We start from the raw sequence: 14,055 nt of genomic DNA, 5'->3' as shown, positions 1-14,055 counted from the left end.
TACAAAAGGTTTTTTTTCTCGTGCTGATAACAGCTCACCTTAACTGATCGCTCTCGTTACAGTGTGTATGGTAACACCCATTTTTTCATGTTCTCTGTGTATATATATCTTCCTACTGTATTTTCCAATGCATGCATCCGATGAAGTGGGTTTTAGCCCACAAAAGTTTATGCTCAAATAAATTTGTTAGTCTCTAAGGTGCCACAAGTACTCGTTCTTTTTACAGGTTTCAGAGTAACAGCCGTGTTAGTCTGTATTCGTAAAAAGAAAAGGAGTACTTGTGGCACCTTAGAGACTAACCAGTTTATTTGAGCATGAGCTTTCGTGAGCTACAGCTCACTTCATCGGATGCGCATCCGATGAAGTGAGCTGTAGCTCACGAAAGCTCATGCTCAAATAAACTGGTTAGTCTCTAAGGTGCCACAAGTACTCCTGTTCTTTTTACAGAAATTAAAATAGTTCCTACCTGGAATAGAGGAAGGAGCAGCAGTTAGTCATTTGAATTGGCCATTTTAGGGCTGCCCAGATATAAAGGGCTACAGAAGAGCATGCTGGGAAGGCCATTTTAAAAGGGTGAATCCAAATAGGAAACTCCAGTGATAAGCAAGATGCTTAAGGGGCAGCAGTTCCAGCTAATGGACCTGGAAGGAGTTAAATTCCTAGATCTCAAGTCCCAGGATATGGGTGTGAGACACCCTGAAACTGTGTTAAACAAAGCCATCTATCTCAGGTTTCTGGGGCATTTGTACTGACTTTTTATTTTTGTTGTCTTCTCTCTGCCAAAAAAAATCCTGATTCCTTTTTATCATTCTCTGCAGCCCATGATTGAATTGTCCTGCCATATCCTCATACAGTGTCATAGAAAGATCTCTGACTATTAGCACTCTGTTGCTCTTACAACATAGACTGTATTGCATTTGTTAGCTACTCAAACATTGTCCATCACTAAAGGCAAGCTATTCTTGTCAGACAAAGTGACCACAGCACATTTTGTAGTGCAGCAGCCTCAATATTTACATTTTATTTTACTGTGCTAATGCAATTATCAAAAATGGGATTCCTAGTCCATCCTCTGAATGAGCAAGATTCCAGCCATGGGAACTTTTTCTCTTAGCTGTCTGTAGAAGCCTCAGGTTTAATTATTTCCATCAAAGCCTGACATCAGCAAAGAAATGTGCTGCCCATTGTGATGGATGTGACCATTCAGCTTGCCTGAGGTATAAATCACACCAAAAGTGTTTCACTTGCACCAAGGAACAAGTAAAGCAGGAAAAGAAAGGTTAGAGTGCTTATGTTTCTAGGAAAAAATGCACCTCTCCCGCTCTAGGGCATTCTCAGATACGCAGCAATTCCAACAAATGCACTTAGTAAACTGAGCTCTGTGTCAAACCTCTCATTCCCTGGAGGTTTGTGCTGAATTCTGATCTCGGCTAAACAGAGGTCAGTGGAATTACTCTGGATTAATTTAGGTGTAACTGGAATTTAACTTATTGCATTAATTGTGGTTTGGACTCACTGGGATCTAGAAACAAAGATGTATAAACTCTGTTGCTTCCAAGGGAAGAAAACATTTATTTTGTGACATTTTGGCGAGATGGTGTGTGTGTCAGTTGTGAACAATATAGACCAAATCCTAGTCGTTGTGCCCAGCCCAAATGAATGGGCCTGGACTGGGAACCTGTAGGCTGGGCAGGCAGGCTGCAAATAGGGTAGTGAGGCTGCTCTGAATCCTCTGTGATTGTGGTGCCGTGTCTCTTTGTGAGTCAGGTGGGAGGCTCATGGTAAGACTGTACACCTGTCGCAGATCCACTAGTCCCTATACCTCCCTCTGCCCCGGGCATGTGGAGCTCCACAGGAATACAGCTCCAAGACACAGACTTCATTCAAGGCCTTCCATGCCTGTGGGTGTTGAAGGGTGATTTGCCCGGCTGTGAACTGCTTGTCTCTTTTTCACTGTTTACCTTCTGCTGACAATGCTTAGCCAAACATCCAGAGCCAACAGCTCTTTGGCCAGACTTTGCTTTGTTACAGCCATGCTGACGTGAATGGGGTTAGGTGGTCAAATGGGTGTCACTGCAATGCTTGGCCTGTTACCTAAATTAGTTACAAGTGTTTGGATCAGTTTTAATATAAAAGCAAATCGGGTTCTGGAGTTTTTATAGGGAATCAAACAAATCCACCAGGATCTTTTTGCCAGTTTTTGCCCCTCATCCTACACCTATAAGGCCCTTTGTTTCATTGAAAGGTGTTTGAGAATTATTCTTGCGTCCTTCCTATTCTGCATTCTCCTTGACACTGCAGTTTTCAAGATTACACTCAAAAGTTTTGGAGACCGCCTCTCCCCCTTTTGTAGTCTGACTGGCCTGGACATTTGCCAGAAAATATTGCCTAATGCTGAATTCGTGGTATCTTTAAATGAACGCTGAAGGGTTCCTCTCCCCCCCCCCCATTTATTTATTTTTGGCTGAAACTCAGAACTGCTCTCAGGCTTCTGTTGTATTTAAGTGGCTGGGAAAGTGGAAAATGGTAGCTGCTTCTGAATTAATTGTAGCGTGACAGGCATAGTCATGTTATAAAAGGAAAAGTAAACTTGTTGGATTCTGGCTGTCTAGATACAGAACATTCACTATAATATAACTGGCCAGGAGCTATGAAAGTAGCCAGATCATTCATTCACTCACTCAGGGATTGGCAACCTTTGGCACACGGCCCGTCAGGGAAATCCTCAGGCGGGCTGGGATGGTTTGTTTACTTGCAGCATCTGCACGTTCGGCTGATCGTAGCTCCCACTGGCCGCAGTTCGCCATTCCAGGCCAATGGGGGCTGCGGGAAGCAGCGGCCAGCACAGCCCTCGGTCTGCATCGCTTCCCGCAGCCCCCATTGGCCTGGAGTGGCAAACCGCAGCCAGTGGAAGCTGCGATCGGCTGAACCTGCAGACGCTGCAGGTAAACAAACTGTCCCAGCCTGCCAGCAGATTTCCCTGACGGGCCGGGTGCCAAAGGTTGCCGATCCCTGCACTAACTAGTCCTGCAAATGCTGTATGCCATGTTCTGTTAGTGGGTATGATCCTGCAGTCTTTGCTTGGGCAAAATTCTCACTGATGTCATCAGTTCAAAATTGCTGTTTCATTGTTCCTAAGCACACATGATGTTCTTCAAACATGCACCATTGTGGCATGTGTCATTATTAATTTCAGGAGGGGAGGGGAAAGTGTTTTTAGAGCCTGACTTTTACATGATGACCTCTTCTTGTTGTGCCTGTGATTTGTGGACACACAAGTACAGAAACCATCTAGGCATTTAGGCATCTAAGTACCTAAATTGCAGGTGCAGTTTTTGACTGGCAGAACCCCCTGGCTGCCGGCATAGGACAATCCATCGAAACATTTCCGATCCACTCCAGTTAGCACAACAGCTTGCTTGTTCCCACCTCGAAGAGATGTAAAAGATTTACATCAAAAGTGGTACTTACAGCCCCTGATACAGCAATGTACTTAAGCGCATGAGTAGTCCCACTTCAGTCCGTGCATGTGCTTAAGTGCTTTGCTGGATTGGGGCCAATAATGTGGAAAAATCTGCCTTTCCATTTGAAGGCATTGAATGCAATGAAACTTATGCAAAGAGGGTTACGATGCCAGAAGCCTCGGCATCCTTTGTGAGCTGCTGGCGCTGCTTTTGTGCTGCCTTGGACAGATCTTCAGCATGGGGCAGTGAGTGGATGACTACGCAGATCCACCTGCCATTCCCCCACTTAGAGGTGGCAAATGTAGTGATTATACAGGTTACCGTAACTCTGTTACCGCTCCACAGCCTGGTAGGAGGACTCCAACTCCCACACACCAGTCCAGTTACTCAGGCTCTGGGCTTAGAAGAGAAACCATCCCTAAATACGTAAGCAATATTTATTAGCCCAGGTTTTGAAAATCCAAGCTTCAGTGCCTTTGAAACTACTTCCACTTTGTCAATTACAGAGAGGAGAAACCTAGCTTGTGCAGTAGGTCTCCATTTACAGAATACACTGCAGTTACTAGAAGACTGATTCTTCTTCAGCGAAGCACTGTATCTATCACCAGTGTCCCCAGTGCTGTACAATGTCCTCTCCTTGATAAAATTCAATACAGGCCTCGCTTGTGTTGGACACTGGGTATAACTGGTACCAGTTCGGTTTCCCTCATCTTCACTGCTGTGAAACAAGCTGCCCTGCCTGTGCTATCAGTCAGATGCTGTGATTGAAAAAAGAGACAATAAAATATGAACAGAGACATACTGTCATTAACTATAGAGCTATACAGTATCTAGCACAATGGGCCCGGTTGGCCGCTAGGCACAGCTGCAATATAAATGTAAAAGTGTTGACAGACTTAATTACCACACTGTGTCTTAAGTGTATTTCCACTTCTCATCTTTTGAACCGAAGGATTACATCTCTACAAAAGCCTGCTGCACAAACACCTGCAACTGATTACTCTAGTGTAACAGTCTAAGATTAAGCAGGCCGCTAGGCAAATGCTTCTGTTATCTACTCCTCTGGATCTCTCAGGGCTTTTCTGCACAGGGTAATAGCCCACGGTAGCTATTCCACAACAGCTCCCCTTGTGGACACTCTTATACTGCACAAAGAGTCCTTTTGTGCATTTTAGTTTAATCTACTTTAAGAGGAGCGCACTTAAAATTCACACTCTAGCTTATTTTTAAGAGCTTTCTCATGTAGACAAGCCCTCAACCATGCCATTCTTCTCACTTCTGAAGGAGTGAGACAGAGATATATACTAACTTGAAACACTAACACTGTCACTTATTGGAATTATACATATATACTGGCTAAAATTTTCTTCAAGTACTTGCAGCCAGATTGTGGTCTCAGTTATGTCAGTGAATATGATTGCAGTAGGGTTATGCCAGATTTACAGTGGTGTAACAGGAGGACAGAATTTGGCCCTGAGTTTGTAGTTGCTTGCTTTCTTTCTTTCTTGGCCAACCTATCTTTCTTAAATTGTCTTATTTCCTCTCCTTTGTAATAAACTCAAATTATCTTAAAATCCTTGGCTGTTTATGGCTACAAAGCTGATTAAGCTGCAGGGTTGTTATACTCAATAGATCTAATTGATCTAAGTAGATGCAACTGAAAGTTTTGGCCCAGATACCACATGAGTGCATAGCTCCCACTGACTTTATCCCTGTTGCCTGTGGAACGTGACCCCTTCGAAGTTTATGAACTCGTCATAAAATAGCTACAGTCAGACAATACACACAAATCAATGGGGTTTGGGCCTGTCTGTGGAGTACAGGATTGTGCCCAAACAAATTGCTGAGCTTGGTAGAAATCAAGGCCTGAACTCTGAGGGGTCTTGCAAAATGCTCTGCACCAGGCTAATGCAACACCCCTTCCCCTCAGTAATATCAGATGTGATACCAGACCACAGTTTTAGATTACAGAATGGGTGCATGAACCCAGAATAAAGAGGAAATGGTAGGAGAAGAATAGGAGTAGTGAGGAGGAGACAGAGAGGTTAACAGAGAGGCACTGAATATAGCACACGAGCCTGACTTTTTCCAAACTGTCAATAGCCTGAGGTAACAGGGCATGGGGGAACATGTACATGTCCCAGGCCATTGAGCCCTTTGAAACTTGGAATGGTAGATACAAGCTCATGATTAGGCACAAGCATGTGACCTACAGGAAGCCAAAAATAAAGCTTCTTGCCTGTTAACCAAGGGCAGCAGATAGGCACCCCAGAGGAAAACCCTAATGTGGGTCTCACTACAGTATTCAGGAAGGAATATACTTTCCCTTCCCAGCTGGTTGAAGTGGGAAAGGCCTTGGGTTGATATACTCAGTACTCTGAGTACCTCTGTTCTGCTTTTGAGTTTGTGTTTTAGAAATAAAGGAAGATCTCAAGCCAGGGATGTGAAGAGACCTTTTGTTGGGATGTAATTTTTCTGTCCCTGGCTGGCCAGTCTGCACATGGGCTTACATACAGACTTTCATTTATGTGTGTTTTAGCATTTATAGCAATTACACTTTCTTAAACTGTCACTGATTTTGGCCCTGTTTATGGGGCATTTATTGGTCCTTACGGATGAAGCGCTCTTGAATACATTCTCAAAGCTGTGAGTACTTTTTCCGAGACATGAAGCATAAGACACCAGTTTCGTAGGAAATGACCGTGCTAACTTTTGGAAAATGTTGACTTTTTCATGGCAATCAGTTTGGCCAGTGTGAGGAAAACTTGACTGTACATTTCTATTGGAATTTTTCTATATCTGTTCAGTATGTGATGGAATCCTATCCGCAAGAATAAACATTTTCCGCTAACACCTGTGTGCCATAAAATAGAGTTTTCAGTTTCAAATCACACCAAAATCCATTCCATGCTTTATGCATTATTAACATGCGTATGCACATCTAGCACTATAAATGTACAATAACATCTGTACAAATGAGCTTATCCCTTACCTCGAAGATCTTACAGTTTTGTGAGTAGGTGACCATCAGCATGAGTAAAGAGCGCCACAGTCTAGCCCTAAATAAGATGAAACTTTAAGACTAACTTTCACATGCCAGGACAGCTTCTGTTTTAAGGCCTGGACAAGATGAAAGTAGTGTACATCTACAACAGAACTAGCCGGTCCATGTAGAAGGGGCAGAGTAGAGTCTAAGGGCTCTAATACTTTCCCTTCCCCAAGAACAGGTGAATGTCCCACTGCTGTGTTTATGCCCAATGGGTTTCCAAAACAACAGGTTACTGGGGTGGGAGTGGAGCTAGGTACAGCTGCTCTGTTGAGCACTGTCCCTTGGAAAATCTGATTGCCTGAGGAGATTTGCACAGGAATTTAATGCTACTAGTTTAAGCATCAACTTCTGCTCTGCTGTTCCTAAGGCCCTTTAGAGGAGGTAGGAAAAGAGCCAATCACAGCACAGCTCCTATGAACTCCTACTGGAAAGACAGAGGATGTCTCTTTCCTTCCAAGCCATTTCCCTCCTCGGATGCGATTTCATGTGGGATGGGGAAGGTTTTACTCATTGCCTGCAGGGCCGGCCCCAGCTTTTTTGCCGCCCCAAGCAGCGAAGAAAAAGAAAAGAAAAAAGAAAAACCCGATTGAGCTGCCGCCGAAGAGAAATAGAGGGAATGAAGGACCCGCCGCCGAAGAACCGGACATGCCGCCCCAATAACGCACAGAGTGCCGCCCCTTTCTATTGGCTGCCCTAGGCACCTGCTTCCTTCGCTGGTGCCTGGAGCTGGCCCTGATTGCCTGGTAAGTCCACTGCAGCTCCAGCAGACAAAGCTGTGAAGACAGCACACAAACAGATGATGTATTAAAAGTGGGTAACACTGAATAAATAACTTGCATTACTTTAGTGGATAGCAATTAGAATCTTCAGAGCTTTGTGTTCTTGCAGACAGCAGGAAGATATTGCTGTGCACTCTCCAGCCCTCCAGTATGTACTGATGGAAAACTTGTGCAGATCCCTGATTGCCAGCCTAATGGTATTTAAGGAGGACAAATTAAAAGTGAGCAGTCCAACCATGCAATATTTGTCCGTCTTACATAGTTAATTACTCGCAGGCAGCTAGGCTTTGTTCTGCATCCCTCTGTCCAAATGACAATTTTTTTGTTCTTCTCTCATCCTGTTTCCTTTAGAAATAAGGATAGTTTTTTCCCTAATTTCAACTTTGTGGTTTGGAGGGATGGACCTGACCCTTGCATAAATTAGAGCTGCCTCATGGGCTTTCAGAAGTCCCATGTGGTAGCCACATGGTGGTAATACAGGCCCTCTGGTAATTCTCCCGATAATTTGATTTATCGCACCAGCTGCCAGGAGGCATATGCATTTGGATATTAGCAGAATGAGCACCCACTCAGAAAAACAATGCAAACACTGCAAAAAGCAATCGGCAATGCGACTGCACACCCATCATTAATGATGAAGTAGGCAGACTGCTGGGGATTAAGGAGGACTTCTTCCTGATATGATACAGTGACTATAGTCTCTAGTAGATGAGCAGTAGCAGAGCCATTTCACAGTCACTGCGCTACAGCAGCTGGCCATGGTCGCCTCCACAATTGTTGACCACCACATCAGGGGGATTGTCCAGTTGATTCCCATATTTAGGGATTCTGGGCTAGGTCCTGAAGCCCAACACAGTGAACTGAACAAACAGGTAACACTCCATGAAAATCATGCAGTAAGTGTAAGTGGCAGTTGTGTCTGGGGGCACACCATCTGTGTCTCAGATGGTGTAAATCATCAAGGTAATTTCACTAGGAACATTCTACATAGTGGATTGAGACTGGCCCATACATAAGAATAAGGACCAGTGAGAATTAAAATGAGCAACAACCTAGGATTGTATTTCTATTCAGATTTCAGGTAGTTGGTCTATTGTGATTAACAAATAGGGCTGCAGAAACCAGATTCGTTGTTTTCCATGCTGATATTTGCTGCTGTCTATTAGGATTGCATTTTCACATATGACATTTTATCTGCCTTTCTCTGAATGTGCAGTTTCAACTTGGAGGAGTTGCAATCTGGTTAGGGAAGGACTTTCTGTGTGAATTTTGCAGCATGAATGAATTGTTCAGGAGCCCAGAGCAATAGACCGTTTTATTACATGGAAACAAATAAATGAACAGAAACAGATACTGAACTGTATCCAAAATAGCTCCTAAAATTGTATAGTGTCTGTGTTTCTCATTACAGGAGGACTGTACCATATGGGCTGTCTAACTACCGAGGCAGTTTCAGAGGCAAAAGGTCTACAGGACAGCTTTGCAAGAGCACAGAGTCTTTAGATTGGTCTTTATCACGGTGCTCTTGTTTGGACATACATGACAAACAGTGCATGTTGTTTTGCACAAGAACCCAGGACAGCAGATGGTGAGGGTCTTTGATTTCTTGTTTTAAAAATAGTAAGGTGAATTCTGAACATCCCTGAACCTATATACAATTAGCTATTTCATTCAAATGAATTAATCAAGCTGCACACAATAAATGAAACTGATTAACAAATTTGTTGATTCTAAATGAAATTCTCACAGATAGTAGTTTAATATTGCTTTCTGGATTTTTGTTTTAAATGGTGTGGCATCCATGAAGTAGCAGAGCTCCTGTCCAGTTGGGAGAATGAATAGGATAATTCAGAGCATGTTTAATCCTACATTCTTTTCAGACAAAAGGAAAAAAAAATCCAGGGCATATGCCTGTTTTCTTCTTTCCCAAGAAAAAAGTACATAATTTGATATCTTAAAAAATAGCTCTCTATTGGTGACTGACAAAATGGAAGTGGTGACACTAAAATAATCCTAAACTCATTATCTTTTCCACAGTAATCAAGGGTCACTGAAAAAGACAGCAGAGAAAGAGCAACGCAGAGAAAATGAACATGCCCTCATTCATTAGCACAGAGGGTCCAGGCAGTTTCTGAACAGAGAGGTACAGTATATATCTGCAAATTCTACTTTATGCTGGATAGAAATGTTAATTTGAGTGCCTGTGCATACAAAGATTTAAATCTTGCTCTTAGTTCAAATCAGTGAAGTATAATGAGCTGAAATGAGAGCAGAATTTGGCCAAGCAGTTTGTTTTGTAACTTTATTACTTTGCAGAAATATTTAAGGAGCTCTCACAGGAATGGCCTCAGTTAATGCTGATGAATCAGCCAGAACTTCTAAGGATTTTGTCTTTCAGACCTTAAAACAGATTTATTGGCACTGGTCACATATTTGGTGTTTTTAGTGGCTGTTTACTTAGGTTTGATTTTGTTCAGTTTGCCTTGGAGCAACTTTGAACACATCTGTTCATGTATTGTTCCAGTAAAACTTAAATTGCCAAGACACAGAAAGTGGAACAAGTTGGGTAGAGAAAATATTTAGAAGCAACAGTAAATCTGGTTTATTGCTGTTGTGGAGAGGTAACTTTGGCCTAGATCCTGATTTCTGTTAACCCCCTCCACCTCCACTCCCCAATCCACTCTTAATACTAACTTCACTTGACATCAGAATAAGGCAAAATGCTTTCAGTTCTGAGGTGAAACGCAGCAGTCAGTAGAACTAGACATGCCAAATCTGGAACTTCATACCTGCAGTTTTCAAGGGAGGTGTTTGGATTAGAAGCTCCTGATTTGAATTCATCCTGCTGATTTTGTTTGAGAATCAGATATAATTAGATTTTCAAGTGACATTCATTGCACCCACAAATAATCATGGGTACAATATTGTACTCACAATTTTGCTGAGGTCATGTCAAGGCTGGTCTCAAAATCAGGTCCATATAGTGCAACATAATCCAACAATTTTCATTCAAATTTATTTTTTTTAAAGGTTTAGTGTTTGTTTGCCGAAGCTTAGAAGCAAGAACCTAAGCTACAAATCTCCCATGAGATGGACATATTGGAATGCTTCAGGCTGGCTGCCAATAGATAATCCAGCAGTATGCAACACCTTTATTGCATTGATGACAGTTTGAGGGCACATGAACCTGTGTGAAGAGCTTTTTGCATCCTTTCATACTTCTCTGACGAGAGTCTCAAACTATGCAGTACAGGATGAGTATTTGCATGTACCCTGGAGATGGTGGGGGGAGGGAGAAAGGAGTATTCAAACTTTAGCAACACAAACAGATTCAAGAATGACTTTTTTTACCTGATTTTAAAAATAATACAATAAAAACATACTGTTCCACTTAGTGCTTGCTGCCTGTGTGACGTACCCAGCTCCGGCTTTACGCAGGCAATTATGATTGGAGAATCTGGTAAATTAGAGAATTGTCTGTATAAGAATTTGCATTATGGATAAACAGAAACAAAATATGTCTCTTGCTAATAGATGCAGGCCTGAATCATCATATTGTAACTTTGCTGGCAGATGTTTAAATGTCAGTATCTATACAGAATAAATATGAATGGTTAATATTTATATCATTATAAAATATAGCAAGTTAGCAATATACAGTAAGTATTCAATAGGTTACTTAATTAAGGCACAAATTATTTCTGTGCTGGAAAGGTCAATCCAGAAACACATCTATAATGAATATCTAGGGATACTCTGTATTTGATGAATGGAATTCCAAATATCCACCAACAAGAACCTGCTGAGGATGAAACTAAGAGTTGACAGACATAAAAGCATTATCTAAACTTCATACATTCAAAATATCTTACATCTCTCTCTCCTAATCCCATATGTGCTGTGCCATTCATACCCAGTGCATACATTCCTATTTGCTGATGTTTTAAGAAATGTTTTTAACCCTTCATTCAAACCACTTTACTGAGCAGTTGAAGGACTGTGGAAATGTCAAGAAAATGGGAACAACGACAATGTTGGTCCCTGGAAATTTATCATCAAAAGTGATTTCATCAGCAGGTATGGACTGGACTGTTTTTTTGGGGGAAACAAAAGAACAAGCAAGAGGATGAATAACACTTCCAAATGTTGCTCTTTGATATGATTTAAAATGTAACAGAGTAATTTCCTAACTTGTGGCATTACTGATTTCCTTTGTTAGACCTTCATACAAATCTTCCTAGGTGAAACTATGAGCAAATTACATTTATATTTTATCAGAAGATAGTTGGAGACCAAAACAAAAACTGTAAATTGAATATAACTGAACTTTGAGTTCATAATACAAATAGATATATAGGTTAAACAGTGGCAATAAACATTGAAACAACAAAGGGTAAGGTCTCTTCTAAAAATTTATATATATATATTATATATATATATAGATATATTTCATAAATAAATTATTAGAGTTATAAAGTGAATATATCTTTCAGTTATCACATTTGTATCACTATTTTTTACTTGCTGGCATGATTTTGTATGTTTATAGAAAAGTAGATTATTTATTGTTAAAACACTTCACCTATGGCTTTTTGGTGTGGTTTTTTTAAAGTAATGTAACAAAGGGAATGTGTGTGTGCATATATATATATATTATATATATTTTAAATAACCAACCTTTTGTTATGAAGGCAATAATGTTCATTTATAATCGTGAATAACTTTTTTTGGAATACATATGCACGATTAGGATTTTGAGAATTTGCCATCTTCAAAGGAGAGTGGTAGTTCTCCTAATAATCTGAAAATTAAGTAAAATCAAAATCACAATAAAAAGAGCTCTTTGATATAACCATGAATTAAAAAGATATAATTTAATCTTCTGTCTCTTCCATGGCTGAATGGATACCTCGGTATAACTCATATCTGGTCTCACTGGAGTTGTTGGACAAATGCAGAAGCACTCAATCCAGGCTAGTTATGAACTCTGTACTCTTGCCTAAACTGGAAGATCCACTGACTTCAGGATCAGGCAATAAAGAGACTCAAGGTGTCTAGCATCCTACTGACTCAATGCTGCCTCCACTGTTACTGTTTAGCAGGCTCTCGCCAGTAGAAGTGGAATATATTTTGGATTCCTATTATTGTCTCCTGGGTGGGAGCTCCACTTTAAATTTTGTATCCCTACACGGAGTCTCACCTCCCCTAAGTCCCGCATGTCTTCTCTACAGTGCTTTTTTCCAAACATTGCGCGCCAGATTCACTGAGATTCTATGCCATCTTGTAATGATGTAAACTTACACTTTCCTGTGCAAGTTTTGGCACTGCACTGGATTTGACCCTGGAGTGTTGGATTGTTGGTGAGACTGCTGTGCTTTGGCATCAGGAAGAAAATTACTGGATTTTACATCTGAATGCTCCCTTAAAATGGTTTGCTTTTGGGATGCCCCACAACAGAGGATATCGTTCTACCAACGTAATGTTGTAATCCACATGAAAATTAGTTCATCATCAGGGCCTCAACATGAAGAAAACAAACATAGTAAGTGAAAGTTATACCAAACCCAGGAGAGGCAAAAAGCAGAGTCATCTATGGCCCTCTTCTGCTGAATCTTAACTAATGCAGCCCATGCCTGAACATTAGGCTCACAGTGGCCCTAGAATTACCTGTGATGGAACTACAGTTTTTCCTACTTGAGAAAAGGTTAATGGGCTTGACATTCAATAAATAATAACCTCATGCTTTTATAGCAAGTTTCACCCTGGAAGATCCAAAGGCAGTTAGGGAAAAGTTTTAGAAACTTCTTGACAGCTCTACCTGTTCTTGATGGGAGCTGGTGGATGGGGAGTCCTTTTGAAGGTGTGCTTACGTCATCTGGGAGCCTAGATGGGAGCTGAGTTCTTTTGAAAATCTGGCCTTGAGGAAATGACATGCAGTTTTCATTTCACATATCATGGAAAAGCTGACATGTGTCGCTATGTAAGCTAAACAGAGCCTCATAAAATCTGGTTTCAGAGTAGCAGCCGTGTTAGTCTGTATTCGCAAAAAGAAAAGGAGTACTTGTGGTACCTTAGAGACTAACCAATTTATTTGAGCATAAGCTTTCGTGAGCTACAGCTCACTTCATCGGATGCATAAAGTGGAAAATACAGAGAGGAGATTTATATACACACAGACCATGAAAAAATGGGTGTTTATCATACACATTGTAAGGAGAGTGGCCCAGCTTGATTATCACTTCAAAAGGTTTTCTCTCCCCCCGACCCCACTCTCCTGCTGGTAATAGCTCATCTTAAGTGATCACTCTCCTTACAATGTGTATGATAAACACCCATTTTTTCATGGTCTGTGTGTATATAAATCTCCTCACTGTATTTTCCACTTTATGCATCCGATGAAGTGAGCTGTAGCTCACGAAAGCTTATGCTCAAATAAATTGGTTAGTTTCTAAGGTGCCACAAGTACTCCTTTTCTTTTTTCATAAAATCTGATGGCTAAGGGCATAAAATGATCATTTGCAGAAGTCAGAAAGGAATTTTCCTCCACATGCAGAATTAGCATGTTTGGGTAGGTGCATTATAGGATGTGTGGTTTAGCCTTCTTCTGAAATATTGCCTGTGACAACTGATGAAAGCATGATTCTGGACTTGGTGGATCTCTGTTCTGTCCTGGCATAGCAAATCCTATGTTACTAATAGGTTTAATTACAATTTAAAAACACTGGTGCATAATATAGTAAACCCGCAAACCATAGCCCTAGTT

General features: G+C 41.2%; 1 protein-coding gene across 1 annotated transcript in view; it reads left to right on the top strand.

Moving 5' to 3' along the window:
* The window catches only part of EDN3 (endothelin 3), a 35,050-nt gene extending 23,173 nt beyond the window's left edge, over nt 1-11,877 (top strand). Inside the window, exons 4-6 of the mRNA XM_037877117.2 lie at nt 8,704-8,880; nt 9,330-9,435; nt 10,323-11,877. Coding sequence (XP_037733045.1) covers nt 8,704-8,880; nt 9,330-9,402 — 250 coding nt within the window. The 3' untranslated portion in view covers nt 9,403-9,435; nt 10,323-11,877. The remainder of the gene's footprint in view (nt 1-8,703; nt 8,881-9,329; nt 9,436-10,322) is intronic.
* The last annotated feature ends 2,178 nt before the right edge of the window (nt 11,878-14,055 follow it).

This window comes from Chelonia mydas, chromosome 13 (assembly GCF_015237465.2).
Source record: "Chelonia mydas isolate rCheMyd1 chromosome 13, rCheMyd1.pri.v2, whole genome shotgun sequence".
NCBI classification, from domain to species: domain Eukaryota; kingdom Metazoa; phylum Chordata; order Testudines; family Cheloniidae; genus Chelonia; species Chelonia mydas.
This window is presented reverse-complemented; position numbering and strand designations above follow the sequence as displayed.